Source organism: Archocentrus centrarchus, unplaced genomic scaffold (assembly GCF_007364275.1).
Source record: "Archocentrus centrarchus isolate MPI-CPG fArcCen1 unplaced genomic scaffold, fArcCen1 scaffold_44_ctg1, whole genome shotgun sequence".
Classification (NCBI taxonomy): domain Eukaryota; kingdom Metazoa; phylum Chordata; class Actinopteri; order Cichliformes; family Cichlidae; genus Archocentrus; species Archocentrus centrarchus.
In genome coordinates this window covers 719,032-743,420 of record NW_022060270.1, presented here as the reverse complement: position 1 = coordinate 743,420, position 24,389 = coordinate 719,032, and the positions used below count along the sequence as shown (strand labels likewise).

Sequence of the window (24,389 nt, the reverse complement as noted above, 5' to 3'; positions counted from 1 at the left end):
CCTGCCGGAGTCCCACGGGCTAACCAAGCCTTACGAACCTAAACGTGTTGTGAGGGTGCACTGGGAATGCCTGGCAGAGGCCCCAGTCCACAAGATCTTCCATTCCCACCTCCGGCAGAACTTCAACAGCATTCTGAGGGAGGCTGAGGACATTGAGTCCTAATGGACCATGTTCCACACCTCCATTGTTGAGGCTGTTGCTCAGAGCTGTGGCTGCAAGGTGGTTGGTGCCTGTCATGGTGGTAACCCCTGAACCAGGAAAAGAAAGTGGCCACAATATTTGCCCCAGGTACTTTATGCATACTACAGAACACCAGTCTACAGACCTTTCGCCTTATGAGTTTGGCCAGAAGCCCCAGTTGCCTGTAGATTTCCTGCTGGGTGCAGCAGAAGTCAAACCCATGTCTAGGGCCCCATTTACACGACACCGTTTACATGGCAGCGTTTCTACTGGAAACGCTGTAGTTTTGATGCATTTCAACCTTCCTTTTACACGGTAACGTTTCAGAAATGATCTGCGTTTACACGGTGATGCGTGAAACGATGAAAACGATGTAGTTCCCATGCCAGGCCACAAGTTGGCATTGGCTTTTTTCTTTGCAAAGCTTGTTTATGCAAGGCACACATGCGTAGAGGGACACAGTAGGAAGCGTGGCAACTTGTTCATTATTTACAAAACAGCCAATGTGAGAGGTTTTGTGTGGACTGGCGATGGGGTTGGATCGCTGCTGCACACAACGCTGAATTACAAAATGGTAAAAACACAGGAAAAGCACAAGAAGCACTCATGAATCTGCGAGTACTGTTTATCAATTTTACGCATGTGTGGAAAACTGTGGCCGTCACAACCATAATGCCAGGGCTCTTCAACTCATTTGATTCAGGTGTGTTGGATCAGGGACATATCTAAAACCTGCAGGACAGGGGCTTTCGAGGCCTGGAGTTGAAGAGCCCTGATAATGTGCATGTGCGAGTCACCCGTTTTCAAATCACCCCGGTTTCCAGCGTTTACACGACAACGCAAGGCGGTGCATTTCTGAAATGCTCCACTCTGGACCCCATTTCCGAAACACATCATTTTCACTCTGTTGTCGTGTAAACAGAAGGCCGAAACACATCAAAACGACACAGTTTTCATTTTGAAACGGTGTTGTGTAAACGGGGCCTAGGTCTGCACAGGAACGTGTTTATGAGCATCAACAGTATCTGAGTTTATGCAGATGTGAAGGAGCAACTCCAACAAGCAGTAGAGTGGAAAAATAGATATTTTACTTCTTGACACTGGGACTCTTGTTTATAGGTGAAGTCACCCCATAGGATGTTAAGATTCAGGATGTCTGGGATCCTGTGGTATATGTTGTGGTGCAAAGAATGGATAAGGATGGAAGCGTTTATAAAGTACATCCTAGAGATGGTTCAGGTCCAGAAAAAATGTAAATTGGTCTGAGATGAGAGTGATATACTTGGGGACGTTAATGCCTACTGTATAAAAACAATCTCTTCCTGATCCTTGATTGATAGTTGACCCATCCCAGCAGCCAAGTTTCAATATACAGGATGATGACAGTGAGACTGAGGGTGTCATGCTCATGACAGTTCCAAACCCATAGCAAGATCTGGCAATTTTTGCACTGGATTCAGTGCCAGTTAGCGAAAATGGAAGTATACAACCCCATAGGTTGGGCGCTTTGTCAGCAGTTTCAGAACTAATGTAGGAAAATGCAATTAGCAGTAGTAGGTAGGCAGCTTTAATACTGGACAGCACAGTCCAGGAACAATAACCTATTATCCTTGGCATCCTCCCTGGTAAACCTTTTTATTCACTGAGTTGATTGGTTAGTGGTTAGTGAAGGCTTTTTGATTCTGACCCAGGTATCTTCCATATATCTGTACCAGTGGCTAGGTGGTATCCCTTTGAAGGAGCCAAGAGTTTTACTTTACGCTTCCCCCAGTTTTACCCATTGTAGCCTAACACTAACCCTAGTGTTTTTGTCTGTAGAAACCCTCATTGTATTTGAAATATGTGGTAATAGGCAGATCTGATCGGGGATAAAGCTTGTTCTGTTTTTTTAAGTAGCTGTTTAGCGGTCATGCTATAAGAACAGTTTCTTCCCCTCTGCTGTTGGACTCATGAACAATAACCCTAAGACTGTTACCACCACCCTCCACAAACGTTGATGACCCTATGTTTATGCACCTGTCTGTTTGCACTGATGTATATATTACTGGACTATAGTTTACATTCTTTTATCTTTTAATTATTCTCTGCACTGTATATTTTGTAATTTTGTAATATTGTGTTATAATTATAGTTCTAATATCTCTGTATATTTGTAATTTGTATACTTGTATATTGTCTTATAGTTTTTATACTTATTTGTTTTTTATGTAAGCACGAAGTACCGCAGCAATTTCCTAATGCTGTGAACCTGTTCACCCATATGGCAATAAAACCTTCTGATTCTGATTCTGATGCTGCAGTCATTTTCTGACAGTTTCAAATGCCTCAGTTGTAGGTATGCAAGTGAAAAGTAAAACCACATCTTGGACACGTAAAGAACTCTAGTTGCTTTTTTCAAGCTCCAGAGACTACCAAGACCTGGATGACTGAGAACCTACTCAGACAACTCACAGAAGAGACTGAGCTAACGGTACGGTATGGTGCAGAGAATTTGTGGCCAAGGCTCCTAAAGAGCATAGAGGTCAAGGACAAGCCTTTGAACAACCATGCCTTCTGACATATGTCTGTGTAGGTTCTCAGTCATCCAGGTCATGCTAGTCTCTGGAGCTTGAAAAAAGGTGACTGGACTTTAAGGTTTTGAAGGTGTTTCACCTCTCATTCAAGAGGGTTCTTCAGTTATAAAATCAAATGTTGGAGCGTGCCAGGTATTTAAATCCCAGTAGGGGTTGTCCTCTTGGAGGTGGTGGTTTACCCAATATTGTTCATGTGCATCATCACATGAGCCAAGGGGGTTTCAAGTGAAACGCTGTGAGATATTTCCCCACTCTACCAACCCTTACCACATACTTCAACTCCAACAATGGTTTTTACAGACAAAAGCATGGATGTGCCGTGGACTCCCCAGTGTCATCAACCTTTACATGGAGCAAGTGGAAAGTAAAGCTCTTGCTTTCCACCTTCAAAGGGATAGTACCTAGTTGCTGGTACAGGTATGTGTATGATACCTGGGTCAAAATCAGCCCAAATCATAGAAGCCTTCACAGTCAGTGGATAAAAATGTAAGGTTTAGCAGGGAGAATGCCAAGGATAATAGGTTACTTTTCCTGAAATGTGGAAGCCTCAACACTGAAGTTTACCAGAAGCCCCCACACAGACCAGTACCTACTCTTTGCCCCCCCCCTTTGGAACACAGACTTGAGGTGATCAGAACCCTGCAACACTGGGTAGAAAACATTCCCTCTAAGGCAGAAGGGAAACAAAACGAACACACACGTAAAGAAAGCTCATAAAACATGTGGTCATCCCAATTGGGCTTTCATCAAATCAACAAAGATGCTCACAAAAGAAGGTCAGACACCAACTAGGGAGGAAGAGAACGACAAACGGAACAACATTGTCATCCCCTATGTGGCAGGTTTGTCAGAGCAACTCAGAAGAATTTTCTCCAGACCAAGTCACACTCTAATGGCGGGTTTCCATTAGTACCTACTCAGCGCAGGTCAACTCAACTCATCATGACTTGCCACTGTCTTGTTTTGTTTCCATTGCAATTGAGGACCACCTCGATGTGGGTGGAGTCGATGTAGCAGTGTGGGCAGTAGTCTCTTTATGTAATTTGTATGCCGCTCAAAACACAAAACACAACAATGGATGAGATAGAGGCAAACTAAGATAGCTAATGCCAGTTTACTATCATGATCATGCATAAGTCTGCCATACAATGTTTTAATGGATGAAGGTTATCACTGTTAAGTATTAACACTATACTGCTGAACATGTCATAATCGACTCAGAGTACTTCAAAATTGCCACCGTTCGTGTACTTCTGGCAAGAATTACCGTAATAATCCTGTGTTGACTGTGAAGTGCAGTTTCTCAGCTTTCAGAAACCACTTGAATTTTTCCGATAGCACAAACGGTCCCGTTATTACGGTAACTCAAAATTCCTTTGTTAACCACCTGTTCACAGCTAGTAGGGGAAGGTAACAGGTGCTTCAGTAGTGATCACCCAGCAGTATAGGGTTATAATATGTATACTGTGTGTGTTTTAATGGCTCTCTTGTTGCAAAACTACTACTGCAAACTGTTGGGTCTGGGCATTCAGCCTGTGCTTTGTGTGTCTCCATTTTCTTGCTGTCAGGTTTTAAAATTGGCATGTCTGATTCTGGTGAAGGAGTCACTCTCATGACTCAACTAGTGATGACACTCCCTGGCCAAACAGTGGCATGCTGTTCTTCCACGTCACATTTTTGGATTGCCTTGGATCACTTGGAACCCCAGCTGATTGAGCAATAAAAAAGTGCCTGATACCTGGTACCAGGTACTAATGGAAACACCCTCACACAGCGCCAAGTCTAGTCAAGCCGCGCTGAGTAGATACTAATGGAAATGCAGCTTAAGACAAAAACTGGTTCGTCACAAGGACATAACCCCCAAACACTAGCTTAGAAGCTGTGTATGCTGTGCGGTGAACTGAGGAGTGTCTGCAGTTCTACACTGGAGAAACCAAACAGCCACTACACAAATGCATGACACAACATAGAAGAGCCACCTTGACAGGACAAGACTGATGTTCACAGACAGATGGTCTGAAAAAGGAGTAAAAGAAGCCATCTATGTCAAGTGTGCATAACCATCACTGAGCAGATGGTGGATTAAGACACCAACTGTCCCCCATATACAGTGCAATCCTAAGCTTCCTTCCCAGGCACCGCAATCCCCAGTCACACCTTTCTTCAGGTGACCTTAATAGACCACTTGATAGAATGGGGCTAAATCTCACAGTGATTTCACCTGAAACCACTGATTGTAATGAGCCATGCCTTTTTTTCACACCTTGGCGGAGTGGGTAAACCACCACCTCCAGGGGGACAAACCCCAGTTAACACCTCCAGAGGACAATCCTCACTCAGGTTTAAGTACCTGGGACCTCCACCATTTGGTTTTAGAACTGAAGAAGCCTTTCAGATGAGAGGTGAAATGTCTTCTAGAAACCTAAGGAAGTACAACTGCTTTTTTCAAGCTCCAGTTTGACCACAAGATCAGGTCTGGGTAGCATCCAGGAATGTATTTTACACTCTTGCAGACTTTGCTAGACACTGTCCTGCTCTGACAAAAGGGTTAGTATTTATAAGGTAAGGTGTAGGGCAAGGAAGGGCATGGTTATAATTCTCCTTCCTTCTAGGATTATGGGACAGGCTGGTTTTTCGGCCAGTGAGGACATGTCTTTATGATGCTGCTTAGATTCTTGGGTATGGGGAGAACATTGTATGTGATTCTGATGTTCATCATCAGCATGAAAGAAGTTTTTTTATTCCCCTAAGGTTGCATGTTTATGCTAGTCTTGTTTTGATGTTATTGCTTTTTAAAGATGGAAAATTCAATAAAGGCATTGTTTAAAAAACATTTAGATTTTAGTACGAATCACATGCAACTGTTTCCTCTATTAGTACCAAATGACTCAATTTCAATAATATTTGGTACCTGAAAACAAAACCTTATGTACACATAAATAATGATAGTAAGGAATATATATACAGTTCTCCACTTACAGCTCTCAATTTCCAAGGTGCAGTTCTGTTCATCCAATGGGTATCTGCGCAGGTCCATCATGCAGGCGGCTGTTGTGGTGATCCTTGAAATAGGTTTTAAAAAGACTTTAGTCATCAATAAAATGTGTACTGTGTTTTTTCATCATCGACCTAGAGACTGTCCTACTAAGCAAGTTCATACACATCTGGCTTTCCTTAATCTGCTATTGGCAATAAGATACTTTATTTATCCCAGATTCAGGAAATTCTTATATCAGAATAAATAGTAAAAAAAAATACTGGAAAAGTACAAAGGGATTAAACACGTAAATTAGGCTAAAAGCCATACAACCACTGCATCCAAAGCAGCAGTATGTGAGTGTGTGTGTTATAGTAAAAGCACTGTATAGAAGAGAATAGAATAGAATAGAATTTTAATGATCCCTTGCAGGAAATTGCTTCATTATAGCAGCAGTAGCAGTTAGCACTCTTACAATATACAATGCTATAAGAACACAATATATATACTATGTGAATAAGAAAATTATGTACACAATATAAGAACTATATACACAACATAAATATAAATACTATATACAACTGTGCATTAAGGTTAATGGTCCATGTTAAAGAGTCTGATTGATGCCAGCAGGAAGGACTTCCTGCTGCATCCTGTTCTGCACCTAAGTGGTGTCAGTCTGTGACTGAAGGTGCTTTCCTGAAGCACCTGCAGGTCATGCTGTGGGTCCAAACTGTTGTTCAGTATGTTGTTCAGTTTCCTCAACATCCTCACCACAGCCACCTGCTGAACAGAGTCTAGTTCAGCCCCGATAGTGGAGCTCGCCCTCTTTATGAGAGTATCCAGTCTGAGTGAGCCCCCTCCCCCCAGCACACCACACCAAAGACACTAGCCACCACAGTCTGGTACGAAGGTCAGCAGGAGAGGTCTGCAGATGTTGAAGAACTTTAACCTTCTCATGTAGCTTTGTCCCTGACTACCTCAGTGTGGCTAGACCAGTCCAGCTTGTCATCCAGCTGCACTGCCAGGTACCTGTACACTGTAAACCAGATAAGTTGAATCTACTTAAAAAAAACCAAGGTAACTCATTGCCTCAAAATTTTTTTAAGTAATGAAAGAGTTGAATAAGTGCAGTGGACTATGTTCAATGTACTTGAGGCCCTTTTGGAATGGAATGGAAGATTTAAGTTGAATGTACTAATAACAGAGTTTCAGTAACTGAAGATACTTAGTTTAAGCATTCACCACCCATTTATTTAACTCAGCTTGTTAAGTAAGCACTGCTCCATCACCAATTGAACTAAATTGTATGTTCTAATTGACCAAACTTATCTTTTATAGTTCTTAAAAATTAAAATGCCTTTTAATCAATTCCCCTATCCTTTTCATGGTCATGTGGGGGGGCTGGAAGAATTAGCCTGATCCCAGTAACTGCGTGTGTTCGGATTGTGGGAGGAAACCCACGCACACACAGAGAGAACATGCAAATTCCACACAGCAAGAGGCCAGGGCCAAGGCGGAATCGAACCCAGATTATTTGCATTACTAACCACCACACCACCGTGCTGCTCAGTAACAAAAATATTTCTTACCATGTTGAACTGTGTCTGTTTAAATTTGGTAAATAAACAAACATGATAAAACTCAGCCCCACTGAACACTGGTACATTAACATTTACAAATAACATTTGTCCAATTAAAAAAAAAAAAACTGTACAAGTAGTGAACCAGAGGGTGAACAAAAAACAAGATAGGGTTGGGCTCCTTTACATTTTGAGAGAAGCCAATTGAATCTAACAATAGATTAAATGCAGTGTTGAGGCTGTCATTCTCAGCATCTACATGGATGTTAAAATCACCCACTATAATTATTTTATCTGAACTGAGCACTAAATCAGATAAAAAGTCTGAGAAATCAGACAGAAACTCTGAGTAAGGACCAGGTGGACGATAGATAATAACAAATAAAACAGGTTTTTGATTTTCCCAATTAGGATGGACCAGACTAAGAGTCAGGCTTTCAAAAGAATGAAAACTTTGTCTGGGTCTTTGATTAATTAATAAGCTGGAATTGAAGATTGCAGCTACTCCTCCTCATCGACCTGTAAATGGTAAATGGACTAGCTCTTATATAGCGCTTTTCTACTCAGTATGAGCACTCAAAGCGCTATTACAACATGTTTACATTCACCCATGCACTCCCATTCATACAAGCACTTCCATGTTTGCTAAGCTAAGTGCTTTTTAATTAACTATCATTCACACACATTCATACTCCGACGGGACGGTCAGAGAGCAACTTGGGGTTAAGTATCTTGCCCAAGGATACATTGGCATGTAGCCTGGAGTAGCCAGGAATCGAACCGCTGACCTTCTGATCAGTAGGTGACCTGCTCTACCTACTGAGCTACAGCCACACCTGTGCTTCGAGCATTCTGACAGTTACTGTGACTCGGGGGTGTTGATTCATTTAAACTAACATTTTCATCCTGCTGTAACCAGGTTTGTGTAAGGCAGAATAAATCAATATGTTGATCAATTATTAAATCATTTACTAATAGGGACTTGGAGGAGAGAGAGACCTAATGTTTAACAATCCACATTTAATTGTTTTATTTTTTGGTGCAGTTGATGAAGCTGTGTAGCCCTGTAGGAAATGGACATAAATAAGTTGATTGAATGTGGTTAAATGCATTTATGTGAATGTTAAAATTTCAAATGTTAAGGTGTTAAGATAATTAATTTGCCATAAATATTCTATTTTATTTGTTTATTTCATTTGTTGTGAAGGAAAGCCAATCTAGTGTTTCATTTTAGTCACCTGTTTCTGCACTGGCTGCTGATTGGAGGTGGTGTGAGTGTGCGCGAGGGAGAAGAAAAAAGAGAGACCCGAGAAGAGAGGTGCGCTAGACTTTGACTGAAAAAGTGAAAGTTTTATGGAGAGTTAAACTGGTACTCCGTGTTCGGGCATCGGCCAGGTGGACGGAAGGAGGACAGTTTAATTTGGCGCAGCCTACGCCTCTAAGTGTTTGGACTTGAAAGTCATGGTTTGCTCGCTGGATAATCGAGCGGAAATTAGCCGCGCTGATCGTCTGAAAGCTGCGGTTGGCTAGCCCGGCTAATCGCTACAGGACTCGGCTGACTCTTACCGCACACAGACAAAAGAGGATCCCAGATAGCGCTCTGAGCTACCTATAGTTCAGAGTTCCTCTGGCTACGCGGGAAACGGCGACCAGACGGGTATTCCCTGTGCTTCTTGCCTGTGTGGGACAACGTGGACTGAACGTTTGCACCGCCATATTGGAAAAAGGTACTGTTGGCTTATTATTTTATTTTGGCTCTAATTGAGTGAAAGGACCGCAAAGTTTCTGGTCTCACCGTACCCGAGCTCCGAATCAGGCCTGCAACGGGTTTGTTTTGTTTAATAACATTATTTGGGACTGTTGTGTGTGGGGATACATGTATATTTGAACCGTTAATTGACCTGAAAGAACTGAAATATTGATTTAAGTGTGTTTTTGGTGGTTTTCTAATTAAAGTGTGGTATTGTTAATTCCAATTGTAGAGTGTGTGATGTTATAGTGGTTAAGTAATTAATGTTGTTGAATACGAACTCAGGGCCCATTCATACCGATCAGTAGTATGTGGGTTACATAAATGGAGGCACCGCTGGGATTGTGTTATATTTGATGTGTATAAAAACAAACAAACAAAAAAAAAATGTATTGAGTTTCTAACTGTATTACATGAGGGAATGTTAATAGAGGATCTTTGACATGGATACCAACCTAGTGACCAGATTGAAGAACTGGTGTAGGGGAGAGACATTAGATGAAAGTCATGCTTTACTGACTGTAGTTCCAGAGCACACAGAGATTGCGCAGATAGAAGATGCACTACAGACTATCAAGTGTCTTGGGCGCGTAAGAGTCAGAGGACGAATGCTAAGCGACACAGACAATCAAGTGTTAGTGCTTTGTGAGTGTCGACAAAAAGTGACTGACTCAGCAGTCCCAAAAGAAGTTCGCTCTCCCGATGGATTGACAGCATGGCCAATTTGTGTAGTAGCTGAAACTCCTGGGGTTGAGGAAGATTTTGCTGGTAAACTGAAAGCTCTGTTGGAGGCTGAAGGAAAGTCTGCCGAGGATGTGCAAGCTTTATTGGCTGGATCACAGCCAGTGTCTCCTACTGAGTCCATCTTGCGTGCTGTTGGTGACCTGCTGGACAAAACAGTTAAACCGTCCCCAGAGAATGCAGGACACCGACGCCTGAGAATTTTTTCAGGTAACATCCCCACCCCAGCCGGTGAGGAACAATTTGACCACTGGTTAGAGCAAGCATACCTGCTGGTCGAAGAGTGTCCTGGCTCTCCAAAAGAAAAAAGGAGGAGAGTCATAGAGAGTTTAAAGGGGCCAGCGTTAGATGTGATAAAAGCAGTGCGTTTATCTGATCCGGATGTGACCCCTGAAGGATGTTTAGAGGCGTTAGAGAGTGCCTTTGGACTGGCAGAGTCCGGAGATGACTTGTATTTTGCCTTTAGACTGTTGCAGCAACAACCTGGGGAAAAGTTGTCTGATTTTCTCCGCAGGTTAGAGCGTGCTTTGACAAAAGTTGTACAAAGAGGTGGTATCCCAGTTAACAGTATGGACACCGCACGTGTTGAGCAGCTACTTAAAGGTGCAGTAGATGCTGACTTAATGCTAATTAACCTCCGTCTTAGAGAGAGGAGGACCAAACCCCCAACCTTCCTTGAACTACTGCGAGAAATTCGCATAGAGGAAGAATATGAAGCTTCCAGAGTTAAGCTGAACCGCTCAGTGAGCTCGGTTCAAGTTAAGCCACAAGCTGACAACAGGCAATCTGAGATACAGAGCCTGAAAGCAGAACTCAAAGAAGTAAAAGCCATGTTTGCAGCACTTGCTACCCATTCTCCTGCAGAAACAGAGAAGGGTGAAAAGCAGTTGGATAGCAGAGAGCTAGCTTCAGAGAATAATGTGGACCCTGAAGTGGTTGCCCTAAAGAAACAAGTGAAGCAGTTGCAAAAGAAAGTAGGTACACGGCTGTCCTGTCAGGCGGGAGCTTCTCCAACTGTGATGGCGGTGGGGACTCCATCAGCCAGGCAGTCACCTGACTCAGAAGAACGCTTTTGTTACCGCTGTGGGGAAAATGGCCACATAGCGCCAAAGTGTAACAAGCCTGAGAACCAGAGCAAGGTTATTCAGAGACTCCTTGGAGTTCTCAAGAAAACCAGGGGTAAACCCCAACCAGCTACAGGTAAAACCATCCCCGAAGAAGTGGCTGGTACAGTTAGGAAAAGTGCAGTGGACGTGTTGGAGTCCCATGGGCTTCCAGAAGGCCTGATTGGGCCACCATCTTTAGAGCCACTGAAAGTCAATGGGCACCTGTGTAAGGCATTATTAGACAGCGGCTCAAGAGTCAGCATAATCTTTGAGTCTTGGTACCAGAGATACCTATCAGATATCCCTATTCACCCTGTGAGTCGGCTAAACATTTGGGGATTGAGTGATTCAAGCTACCCATATCGTGGCTATGTGGTGGTGGACATAGAGTTTCCAAAGAAAGTAGTGGGAGCACCAACCACTATGTCAGTCCTAGCACTGATATGTCCTGACCCCCCAGGCCCTGACCAGACTCCAGTGATTTTAGGAACCAATGCCAGTGCCAACCTTCCCAAGAGGCTAGCCCAGCTCTGTGAGGGTACCTCAGGTGTGTCTGTTTCACCCTTGATGGTGCACAGCGCTTGCCCTGAGGAAGAAGATGATGATGATGAAGTAGGGTGTGTCAAGTGGCAGGGTCCTGGTTCTCTTGTGCTACCTGCAGGGAGCAGCTGTAAAGCAACCTGTAAAGTTGAGCTAAAACAGCCCTTGCCTCATGAGATCTTGATGGTAGAAGCTTCTTCTACCAACCCTCTTCCCGCTGGTGTATTGTTACAGTCCATGACAATCCCAAGCAATGCTGTGGATGCTAACCAGTTCACAGTTCTTCTGCAAAACGAGTCACTTAAAGACATAAAGATTCCAGTTGGCACCACCTTAGGCTGTCTGTGCACGACTGATGTTGTTACAACCGTGTCAGAACAACAGCTGGTGTCTGAGGGATTTGACATCAGTCTTATCAACTTTGGCTCATCTCCTGTTCCAGAGGAGTGGAAAGCCAGGCTCCGTCAGAAATTGTCTGAAAGGGCCGATGTATTCTCTTCTCATGAACTCGATGTGGGGTTAGCCAGAGATGTAGAGCATACAATTCGTCTGTCAGACCCGCGACCATTTCGTGAGCGGTCCAGACGCATTGCTCCAGCTGATATTGATGATGTGCGTCGTCACATACAGAGGTTATTGGCAGCAGGCATAATTAAGGAGTCTAGGAGTCCTTATGCCTCTCCAATTGTCATTGTTCGAAAGAAAAACGGAGAAGTCAGAATGTGCATTGATTACCGCACACTCAACAGCCGCACTGTGCCTGATCAATACACAACCCCCCGGATTGATGAAGTTCTGGATTGTCTATCTGGAAGCAAATGGTTTTCCGTCCTGGACTTAAGGAGTGGCTACTACCAGATAGCCATGAAGGAGGAGGACAAAGAGAAAACCGCTTTCATATGTCCGCTAGGTTTCTATCAGTTTGAGCGGATGCCTCAAGGCATCACTGGAGCTCCTGCGACCTTCCAAAGGTTGATGGAGAGGGTCGTCCGTGACATGAACTTGCTCCAGGTACTAGTTTACCTGGACGACTTAATAGTGTTTGGAAAAACACTAGAGGAGCACGAAGAGAGACTCCTGAAAGTGTTGGACAGACTCAAAGAGGCAGGACTCAAGGTTTCACTTGACAAATGTCAGTTCTGTCAGACGCAAGTCAAGTATGTGGGTCACATAGTGTCAGCAGAAGGTGTCGCAGCCGACCCCGGCAAAGTGGAGGCTGTCGTGAACTGGCCCAGGCCGCACAACCTTAAGACCTTGCGATCATTTCTAGGGTTTTGTGGATACTATCGGAGGTTTATCCACAATTACTCAGCTATTGTCCGCCCTTTGATAGACCTCACTAAAGGGTACGCCCCAACTCAGAGGGGAAGGAGACCCAAGACAGGGCAGAATCATGCCTATTTGGATGAGAGGGATCCCTTTGGAGACAGATGGGATCAAGTGTGCACCGAGGCATTTGAAGCTATTAAAACCTGCCTCACGAATGCACCAGTTCTAGCCTTTGCCGACCCTAGTAAGCCATATGTGCTGCATGTGGATGCTAGCCTGTCAGGTCTTGGTGCAGTTTTGTATCAAGAGCATCCTGAAGGGCTTCGGCCGGTTGCATTTGCCAGCCGTAAACTCAGTTCATCAGAAAAGAATTATCCCATCCATCAGCTTGAATTTCTCTCTCTTAAGTGGGCCGTGGTTGAGAAATTCCACGATTATCTCTATGGAGTCCGCTTTACAGTGTACACTGATAACAACCCACTAACCTATGTCCTTACGTCAGCAAAACTCAATGCGACAGGACATAGATGGTTGTCAGATTTGTCAGTGTATGACTTTGACATTGTTTACCGACCTGGCAGAAACAACATTGATGCTGATCTGTTGTCCCGGATGGAGCCAGGAGAAAGGAAGACAGAAATGCGAAACATCTCTCAGGAGAGTGTTAAGTCTATTTGCCAGAGAGTTGGTGGCCTTAATTCTCCTGAGGACTCACCAAGATACGCGCAGCAGCTTGGAGCCCATCCAGATTGTGTGCCTGATGCTTACACCTTTTCTACAAACTTGGAGTTGAACAATCTGAGGCAATTGTCCAAGCCTGAGCTAATGGCAGCACAGGAACAAGATCCTGTAATAAGACCAACCATTGAGGCCATAAAGAGTGGCAGATGGCCAGATGAGATCAAGACAAACCCAGACTTACTTGCCATGAAACGAGAAATGGGAAAGTTGATTATGAAAGACAGACTCCTTCACCGACTGAGTATAAGTCGTGCAGGAGAAAAGACTTACCAACTGGTGCTACCTGCTGAATTCAGAGCTGTGGTGCTGAAATCCATGCATGATGACTTAGGTCATATGGGCGTGGAAAGGACAGTTGATATGCTCCGAAGCAGATTCTTCTGGCCCAAGATGTCTGTCGAGGCAGAACACTACATAAAAAACTGTGGAGAGTGCCTCTTGAGGAAAACTCCATGCCAAAGAGTTGCACCACTGCACCAAATAGTCAGCACAGGGCCGATGGAGTTGGTCTGTATTGACTTCCTGTCCATGGAGCCTGACTCCAAAGGAATAAGTAATGTGCTAGTGATCACAGACCATTTCACAAGATATGCCCAAGCATTTCCAACCAAAAACCAGAAGGCTCTCACAGTCGCCAAGGTTTTGGTGGAGAAGTATTTTGTGCACTACGGTTTGCCAGCCCGGATTCATTCGGATCAGGGACGAGACTTTGAGTCGAGACTCATTAAGGAAATGCTGAAAATCCTTGGCATACGGAAGTCGCGGACTACTCCGTACCATCCTCAGGGTGATCCTCAGCCCGAACGATTTAACAGGACCTTGTTGTCAATGCTAGGGACTCTGAAGCAGGAAAAGAAGCGGCAATGGAGTCAGTATGTTACACATCTTGTGCACGCTTATAACAGCACTAAATGTGATGCTACCGGATATTCGCCGTACTTCTTGATGTTTGGAAGAGAAGCTAGACTTCCAGTGGATGTGTGTTTTGGGACACATCTAAATGAAAGGGCAGAACATCAGCACTCTTCCTATGTCACCAAACTGAAGGAGGATTTGCAGAAGGCTTATGAGCTGGCTGCAGAAGCCTCTGGCAAGTCGCACTTGAGAAACAAGAGGACTTATGACAAGAGACTTGTGGCCCAGACTCTAGAGCCAGGTGACAGAGTGTTGGTGAGAAATCTTGGAATAAAAGGGAAACACAAGCTTGAGAATCGCTGGTGTGACGTTCCCTATGTTGTTGTGGCCAGAATGCCAAACTTGCCGGTCTACAAAGTAAAATCCCAGAATGGCAAGGACAGAGTCAGGACATTACATAGGGATAATCTTCTTCCTATAGGAGACTTAGTGCGAATCCCAATGATGGAGTACTCGCAGGATGCATCCAATAAGCGAGCAAAGAGATTAGACAGCCAGAAGCGGCCTGAGAGGGTTAGCACCCATCATTCCATACAAAGTGAAGGGGTGAGTTCAAGTGAGTCATCTGATTTTGAGGGTGGTTTGCCATCTAGACCCTATAGGACTTATTTTGAGAAAATGGTTCAGAGGAGGGATGACACTGTGAGTAGAGGGGAACAGGTGGGAGACTGCATTCCACTGAGTGACAACTACTCTGACCGACCAGATCATTCTCCTGTAGACTCTGACCGTGACACTGACCATGAAGCCAGCACTGAGCCTGACGATGGTTCGAACAGTGATGAAGGTGTAAGACAGTCTAGTAGCCCTGGCTCAAGACTACCTACAAAGAGGACTAGGCCCAAAAGGTCAGTGAAACCAGTAGTAAGGTTGACCTACGATAAACCAGGAAAATCTCGAGATCAACCATTGACTATTGTACACAGAGGTATTGTGATACAGATTGGAAAGGGCTAAAAAGACAGCTAATGTTAAACACTTTACCCATTTCCTGTTACCATGCAGTTCATTAAGTTACTTAAGATGTTAGTCTGCTGAGGACATCAGACGTGTTGATGGGGGAGGGTGTAGCCCTGTAGGAAATGGACATAAATAAGTTGATTGAATGTGGTTAAATGCATTTATGTGAATGTTAAAATTTCAAATGTTAAGGTGTTAAGATAATTAATTTGCCATAAATATTCTATTTTATTTGTTTATTTCATTTGTTGTGAAGGAAAGCCAATCTAGTGTTTCATTTTAGTCACCTGTTTCTGCACTGGCTGCTGATTGGAGGTGGTGTGAGTGTGCGCGAGGGAGAAGAAAAAAGAGAGACCCGAGAAGAGAGGTGCGCTAGACTTTGACTGAAAAAGTGAAAGTTTTATGGAGAGTTAAACTGGTACTCCGTGTTCGGGCATCGGCCAGGTGGACGGAAGGAGGACAGTTTAATTTGGCGCAGCCTACGCCTCTAAGTGTTTGGACTTGAAAGTCGTGGTTTGCTCGCTGGATAATCGAGCGGAAATTAGCCGCGCTGATCGTCTGAAAGCTGCGGTTGGCTAGCCCGGCTAATCGCTACAGGACTCGGCTGACTCTTACCGCACACAGACAAAAGAGGATCCCAGATAGCGCTCTGAGCTACCTATAGTTCAGAGTTCCTCTGGCTACGCGGGAAACGGCGACCAGACGGGTATTCCCTGTGCTTCTTGCCTGTGTGGGACAACGTGGACTGAACGTTTGCACCGCCATATTGGAAAAAGGTACTGTTGGCTTATTATTTTATTTTGGCTCTAATTGAGTGAAAGGACCGCAAAGTTTCTGGTCTCACCGTACCCGAGCTCCGAATCAGGCCTGCAACGGGTTTGTTTTGTTTAATAACATTATTTGGGACTGTTGTGTGTGGGGATACATGTATATTTGAACCGTTAATTGACCTGAAAGAACTGAAATATTGATTTAAGTGTGTTTTTGGTGGTTTTCTAATTAAAGTGTGGTATTGTTAATTCCAATTGTAGAGTGTGTGATGTTATAGTGGTTAAGTAATTAATGTTGTTGAATACGAACTCAGGGCCCATTCATACCGATCAGTAGTATGTGGGTTACAGCTATATTATTTATTGTTTTTGAATTTTTATGCTTAAATAGCTTTTTGCTGATTTTAGCTTTGTTTTTTGGTGGTCTGGGAGCAGCACCGACTCTATGGGGATGGGGTTTTGGGGGGATGGCAGGAGGAGAGAAGCTGCAGAGAGGCGTGTAAGACTGCAACTCTGCTTCCTGGTCTCAACCCTGGGTAGTCAGTTTTTAGGAGGGTTAATAAATTTGGGCAGATTTCTAAAAATGAGAGCTGCTCCATCCAAAGTGGGATGGATGCCGTCTCTCCTAACAAGACCAGGTTTTCCCCAGAAACTTTGCCAATTATCTATGAAGCCCACGTCATTGTTTGGACACCACTCAGACAGCCAGCGATTCAAGGAGAACATGCGGCTAAACATGTCGCTCCTGGTCTGATTGGGGAGGGGCCCAGAGAAAACTACAGAGTCCGACATTGTTTTTGCAAAGTTACACACCGAGTCAATATTAATTTTAGTGACCTCCGATTGGCGAACCGGGTGTCATTACTGCTGACGTGAATAACGATCTTACCAAATCTACGATTAGCCTTAGCCAGCAGTTTCAAATTTCCATGAATGTCACCTGCTCTGGCCCCTGGTAGAGGTTGTGTCCAGGTGACTGAATGGTGACAGGAGCCGGTGTGGGTGTCTTCCTCCTAAAGTCAATCACCATCTCCTTGGTTTACTAATATTTAGCTGAAGGCACTTGAGGTTGCACCAGTCCACACAGTCCCAAATGGTCATGAAGGTCAATACTAAGGCCCTTTTTCCACCGACGGGGTTCTGGTGCTGGTGCCAGAATTTGAACCCTTCAGCGGTTTTTCCACAGCGAACTCATTCGGTGCTCGGGCAAAAAATGGGTTCAACTCATGCACCACAAGCTGGCCAGTCTCAAACCATTAAAGTGTGACATAAGCGGCAGAAGGGCGTGACTCTGCCATCTGAACATAAAGTTTTCTACCGCTATTTCACTGCATGGTTTTACATGAAAAAAGCAATGCAAATTTCATGACTGTGAATTAGGTTGGGCCTTACGGCTGAACTTGCTGCTTTGTATCAGTTCATATCACAGATAAAAGGATGGAAAGTGTGTACTCGGCTTGCTCGTAATCGCTGTCTGCGTATACCTTGTGCCACACTGATGCTGTAGTAGTTTTTTTGGACCGTAAAATATGTTTGCAGCACAACAGCATGTTCTCCCACATTTGTGCCCTTCGGCTTCTGTGTCCCACCCACACTCATATGTAAGGGATCAGTTTGCAAAGCGCAGTGGAAATGCAGACTCATTCTTAAGCATTTTGCTGGCTCATTGAAACTGACACCACCACTGGCATGAGTACCGGCACCTTGGCAGTGGAAACGCAGTATAAGAGATTCCTCCTCAGAGTAAGAGTGAAAGCTCCCAAAGGCACAATGAGTGCACATGAACTTGTCTGCTATAGTCTAAATGAAACTGTCAAGGTGCACAAAGTAATTAAACTTGAGAAACGCAAGAAATTCTTCCCAGAGACCAGCCTGGAAGATCTGAAGAGACCGGGACATGTTGAACATCCCATTAGCCACTGTGAAGGAAGATTTGCCCCACAAAGAATAAAGGTGGTTGGAGACCATGTACTTTGGGAAAGCCCATTAGGAAAGATGGCTGGTGGAGCTCACCCAGACCTCTGTGAAGGAGTTTATCTGTTTATGCACAACACCAAAACACACTTTGCTCATTCCATGAGAACCACAGCTGTCAAGTATGAAGAAATTGCTGAGGGACAAGTGTTCAAAGCCGAAACAAAGAGGACAGTTGCAGACAAAGAGTTTCTCAGTTGGTGGAGATGGGACAGCACTGAAGCAGCCTGCGAACCCAAGTGTGGAGGATGCCTGTGCAGCAACTGTCAACCAGGAGGGAAACAGATGACCATAAGTGAGTTAAGAGTGTTGGAAAACATAAGACAAAACTTATGTGGAAGCAGATGGTCACAGTGGTGAACCTCACTGGGACACTAAATACCTATGGATTGATGATCCTAGTTCTTTGCCCAACAACAAGCATATAGTGGAGGCCACTATATGTCTCAAAAAAGAACCAGAGTGGAGAGCATCATACACAGCTCAAATCTATGAAATGGTGGAAAGAAAAGCAGCAAAGAAACTCACCAAAGAAGTCATTCATGACTGCGAAGGACCAGTATGGTACATCAGTTACATGGTGGCGCTAAACCCATACTCTGTCACATCACCTGTGCAACTCGTATGGAATTGCACCCAGAAGTGTGAAGGAATCAGCGTGAATGACCTTTTCTCAAAGGGCCTAGTATCCTCAATCCCAGCCAAACCGTGTTACTTAGACTCGGGCGTCCATGCTGCCCTTGGTGACATTGGGAAAATGTACAATTCTGTGTGGCTTGAAGATCTGGAGATGCACCTCCATAGATCTCTCTGGAGAGACACTGAAGACAAGGAAATTGAAGAGTATGCCATCACTAGAGTAAACATGGGTGATTGATCAGCAGGGTGCATTGCACAAGTGGCCATGAGAGAGACAGCAAAGCTTGCCATGTTTGCTCATTTGGAGGAAGAACGCAGGATCATTGATGAGGATTCCTATGTTGACAATATCCTTACCTTCCATAATGACCTAAAAAGGCTGGACAAGGCCACCAAAACTGTTAAAGAAATTTTCAAGGGTGGTGGATTCTCCCTCAAGCCATGGGTCCGGTCAGGCCAAAGTGTGAGGCAAAAGGATGCACCTGTAGACCCGGTGCCATCAGACCAAGTGTTCATTCTCCCAAATCAAATGAGGGAAGGAGATAATAAAGCCCAGAAAGAATAGGATACTTTGTTGAAGAGGACAAACTGTACCTGATGACCTCAATCAATTTCTCAAAATATAAGTTTAAAATGAGAGTTGGCCAGAATTTCCTTGACAGAGAGGTGAGAGAGAAAACGCCTACCCCACTGACTAGGAGAGAACTGTTAGGTCAAGTTGCTAGCCTGTATGACCCTATAGGCCTCGATAGTTCTGTCAAACAAAAGGGTGCCATTCTAGTTAGAAAAGCATTAAAAGAAGCTGGAGGCAAAACTCTGATCAGTTATACTTGGGACAAACCTCTGTCTAAGAGACAAAGCCATCTTGTTGTTTGAGGAATACACACATCTTTGCCAGATCACCTTCCCCACGAGCCACACAACAGTCAGTTGGATTGGAAAGCCTTGGGAAACAACATTCTCTGATGGAAGTAACCTGAGTTATGGAGCTGTTGTGTACTTAAGATAGAAGATGGGACAAGTCAACCAAATCAGCCTGGTTGAATCCTAAGCAAAACTCACACCACTTGACCAGAAGGGAGAACCAGTGAAAGTTGAATTCTGTGGTGCTGTCTTTGCAGCACGTCTAAGAAGGTACATTGAAAAGCACGGTCAGATGCAGATTGAAAAATTGCTCCATGTACTGGACAGTAAGACTGTTTTGGGAACAATACAAAGGGAGAGTTATGGGAGAATGTGGAGAAGCCAGAGAAGTTGCTGCATATGCCAAAGAAGGCATACACACACTCCAGAGGAAATCCTTCCAAGCAGCACTGACCAGGGCACAGGTGAAGAAAATGCTGGGTGATCTCCCATCAGTTTCAGTAATGCCAAAATCCCTGATCTCTACTCAAGATTCAAACCAAAGTGATGTGCTGCAAAGTAACCCTGTAAAAGAACACAATATCCAATTAAGGAGATCACCTGCTGGTTCTGTAATACAAAGAATGCTCAACATTCAAAAGTTCAGCAGCTTGTCAAGGTGATCAGAGTCATTGCCTGGATATGGAGAGCTGTCAAGAAATGAAAAACACTACTGGCCAAGACCTCAACTGCAAATAAAGCAAAATGGGAAGGAATTCCTTCAAGACAGGACACAAAGTTCAGAGGAAAGACAAAGTGTGGAGAAAGATACCAGATCTTTAACGAGAAGAAAGCTGCGGTATAAAGCTTACCATATAATGCATGGATATACATCCATTATAGGCTAGCCAGAGTCATTATTGTCAACACCAACAAGAAAGGCATTGTAAAAGATGTGTAAGTCAGAATTTTTCCTACCTATCCAGTCCCAACAGTGAAGTCCACTCAAGAAAAGAAAACTAAGAATCTTTCACCAAAATACCTGCCACAATTCTTCACTGAGATTTCAGACAGATCGTTGTTCTACTTCCTGCTGAAAAGCAACAAAACGGCAAAAGTGAACAAGACAGCAGCACAACAACTGATTAATGTGACCTCCTCAGGGCAAGGACCAGGAGGTCAAGTGGAAAGTGATGCATCAAGTCATGTTGTTTAGTGCAGAAGCTCTAGGATTAGTCCAGCAGAGGGCGGAGTGACCAGAGGAAGTAAGTTGGGGGGACCTTTGTTCACCTGGAGAGGTATTGTATACCGGTGCACTTCCTGTGGAAAGCATGGCTTGAAAAGTCTCCCTCACCTGTCGCTGGTTCCTACCTATGGACAAAGGACAAAGGACACTCAAAAAAGAGGAAGAGTTTGACCCAGGAAATGCAACTGGTATGAGAGTCTCGTGTTAAATGATTGTTTGTTTATGCACAGTATTCAATTAAATTATCGTATGTTAGTCCATTAGGCCTATTGTTTAGTTGATTTGATTTACTATAATGTATGTAGGGTTCTAGCCAGCGGTTGATTGCCCAGTGCTGCTCCATGCTGAGGTTGTCTTGTGCCAGGCTGATAATTTCACCAGTTTGCTATTGGAACTCTTCACTATCACTATCACTTCCTGAGTCTTCCTGAGCAGTTCCAAGATGGCGCCACTGTGTACGGCCTGCCGTCAGCTGTTCTGTGTATTGTTTGCTGTCGCTCTGTTCCTGGTAGTCATCTGCCCAGATGTCTCCGCTTTGATCACCTACGATCGGCAGACACTTCTAAACCTCCAGTTTGTTTTGGTACCAGCATATACTGTAAAGAAAAACTCAACGATTTTTCCTCCACACCTATCGGATGTACCTGAGAATTTGCGCCGGCTGCCCAGTGCTCCGGTCCCCAACAAACGCCAGAGGAGACGCGGAAAGCGGGGAGGTATCGCAGTGCGGGTCAAAACTTACCTGAGACTCCTAGGTTTGTCTGTTCATTACCCCCTGGATGGTGGTCTTTGCCGCCTCAAGGCTGTTGGGCTGCCTGTGGATTTCGGGCGTCGCTGGATCAGGCCGACTGTCCCACCTGTCATCCTGGAGACTCGGCGTCCCTCGTCCTGGCGCAGGATGCGGGATCGTGGAGGCGGCGTAAACCATGCTAACCTTCGCCTGTTGAAGCGGGCCCCGGCCTCAGCTAACAAGGATCTGGTCATCCGAATGGCCCTACTAAATGCTAGATCGTTAGCCAACAAAACTTTCCTTCTCAATGACTTTTTCATCGCACAGCAGTTGGATTTTATGTTTGTGACTGAGACGTGGCTTCATGCTGGTGAGTCTGCACCTTTTTCCGAACTTTTACCTCCCGGCTGTTCTTTCTTCAGCTCCCCGCGGATCTCTGGAAAAGGTGGAGGACTTGCTTCAATATTTAAATGCAGTTTTCGCTGTCGTCAGGTCTCGGCAGACCTGTACGCCAGCTTTGAACTGCAGCTGTTGGAGATAAACTCTTCCCCCTCGGTGCTCTGCGCGGTGATTTACCGACCACCGAAGTGCACGAAGGACTTCATCGGTGACTTTGCTGACTTGCTGACGGGTCTCATACTAAAATATGACCGTATTTTAATTGTTGGCGACTTTAATATTCATGTGTGTTGTGAGAGTGGTCCACTGGTTAAAGAATTTGCCTCGCTTATTGACTCTTTTAACTTAACACAACTCGTGTGTGGTCCCACTCATGAAAAAGGTCACACACTGGATCTGGTGCTGTCTTATGGACTTAGAGTCTGCATCACAGGGATACGTGACTGTGGTATATCGGACCATTTTCCTGTTTTATTTACAGCAGCGCTCCCCAGCTCTGGGATAAATAGAGTATCCTCTACACGTCGTGTGCGCTTGGTTAACTCTTCATGCGCTGCTGATTTTGCAGCTGCTTTTAAAAACTCTGACTTAAGCAATTTGGATTTTTGCTTGAGCCTGAATACCGAGGACTTCACTAACTCTTTTATATCTGCTTGCACTGCTGTACTGGACTGTATTGCCCCTTTTACAACCAAACGCACCAAACCTTCCTCCCAGCCCTGGCTGGATGAGACAACCCGCGCTCTCAGACGTGAGTGCAGACGCGCTGAGAGAAGGTGGAAGAAGGATAAGCTCCATGTCTCCTTAGAGATCCTGCGTAACTGTTTATTGAAATACCAGAAAGCAGTAAAATATGCAAAGTCTGCTTATTTCTCTAACATTGTTTCAAGTAACAGTCACAGGCCTCATTTTCTTTTTAGTGTTTTTAATTCACTCGCTGATCCTCGCTGTAATGTGAACCAAGCGAAGGTCTGTCCTGCACTGTGCAAAAACTTTAAGAAATTTTTTGTGGAAAAAATTTCTGCCCTCAGGCCTTCATCACCTCAGGCTGAAACAGGCTCATCTGCACCTCCTCCCAGCAGAGCTGTCTTTGAGCAGTTTGAGCCTGTCACACTCCACACTAAAGGAGGTGATTCAAAATATGAGACCTGTAAACTCTCCCACAGACTGTGTTCCGTCTCGCCTTTTTAAAGAGGCTTTTGATTCAGTGGGACCAACTATCCTCGCTCTGATTAACAGTGCGCTTGCATCTGGTTGTGTTCCAGCTGCCTTTAAACATGCAGTTGTACAGCCTCTAATCAAGAAGAAGAACCTTGACCCTGATGTTCTTTCAAATTACAGACCAATTTCTAAATTACCATTTTTATCCAAGGTTCTTGAAAAAGTTGTTTTTAAGCAACTTCAAGCATTTTTAAGTGAACATGGAATGTGGGAAAAGTTTCAGTCAGGTTTTAGAATGCGTCACAGCACAGAGACGGCTCTTTTAAGAGTTTTTAACGATCTGCTTTTAACTGTGGACTCTGGTAGTCCTGCAGTTTTAGTACTTCTAGATCTGTCAGCTGCCTTTGACACTGTGGACCACGAGATCCTTCTATCCCGCCTAGAACATGAAATTGGCATTAAAGGCACGGTTCTGACTTGGTTCAGATCTTATCTTACTGATAGAAGTTTCTCTGTCCATCTAGGAAACTGTTTTTCTACCACAGCAAAGCTTTCTTGTGGAGTGCCTCAGGGGTCCATTCTGGGCCCAATTCTTTTCTCATTGTATATGTTGCCTCTAGGGTCGATTTTTAGGAAACATAATATTTGTTTCCACTGTTTTGCTGACGACATCCAGGTGTATATGCCCATCAAACTGAACAGCAGAGATCCATGGGAACCCCTGCTGAACTGTCTAAGTGACATCAAGTCCTGGATGAGAAACAATTTCCTAAATCTTAATGAAAGCAAAACCGAGGTCATATGCTTTGGTAAATTTGACCCCTCAAGCTACTCCTCTGGCACTCCGAGTCATTTGGCTCCTCACTGTCGTGATGCTGTGAAAAATCTGGGTGTCATTTTAGATAGTAGTTTTAAAATGGAGAAGCAAGTAAGTGCTGTTACCAAAATCAGTTTTTACCAACTCAGAGTCATTGCCAAGGTAAAACCTTATCTCCCACAGCAGGACCTGGAAAAAGTTATTCATGCTTTTATTACTTCCCGCCTGGACTACTGTAATTCTCTGTACTTTGGCATAGATCAATCATCTGTGCGCCGCCTGCAGGTAGTCCAGAATGCGGCAGCTCGTCTTTTAACCGGTTTAAAAAAGCATGAACACATTACCCCAGTCCTGTCATCCCTTCACTGGCTCCCTGTCCGTTTTAGAATCGATTTTAAGATTTTATTGCTTACTTTTAAAGCCTTAAACGGACTGGCACCTTTGTATCTGTCTGAGCTGCTTCACTGTCACACC

The 24,389-nt window shown here is 44.4% G+C and overlaps 1 protein-coding gene across 1 annotated transcript in view; it reads right to left on the bottom strand.

Annotated features, from left to right (window-relative positions):
• Positions 1 to 24,389, bottom strand: part of gabrb1 (gamma-aminobutyric acid type A receptor subunit beta1) — a 53,901-nt gene that overhangs the window by 7,466 nt on the left and 22,046 nt on the right. The window contains exon 5 of the mRNA XM_030724990.1: positions 5,734 to 5,816. Coding sequence (XP_030580850.1) covers positions 5,734 to 5,816 — 83 coding nt within the window. The remainder of the gene's footprint in view (positions 1 to 5,733; positions 5,817 to 24,389) is intronic.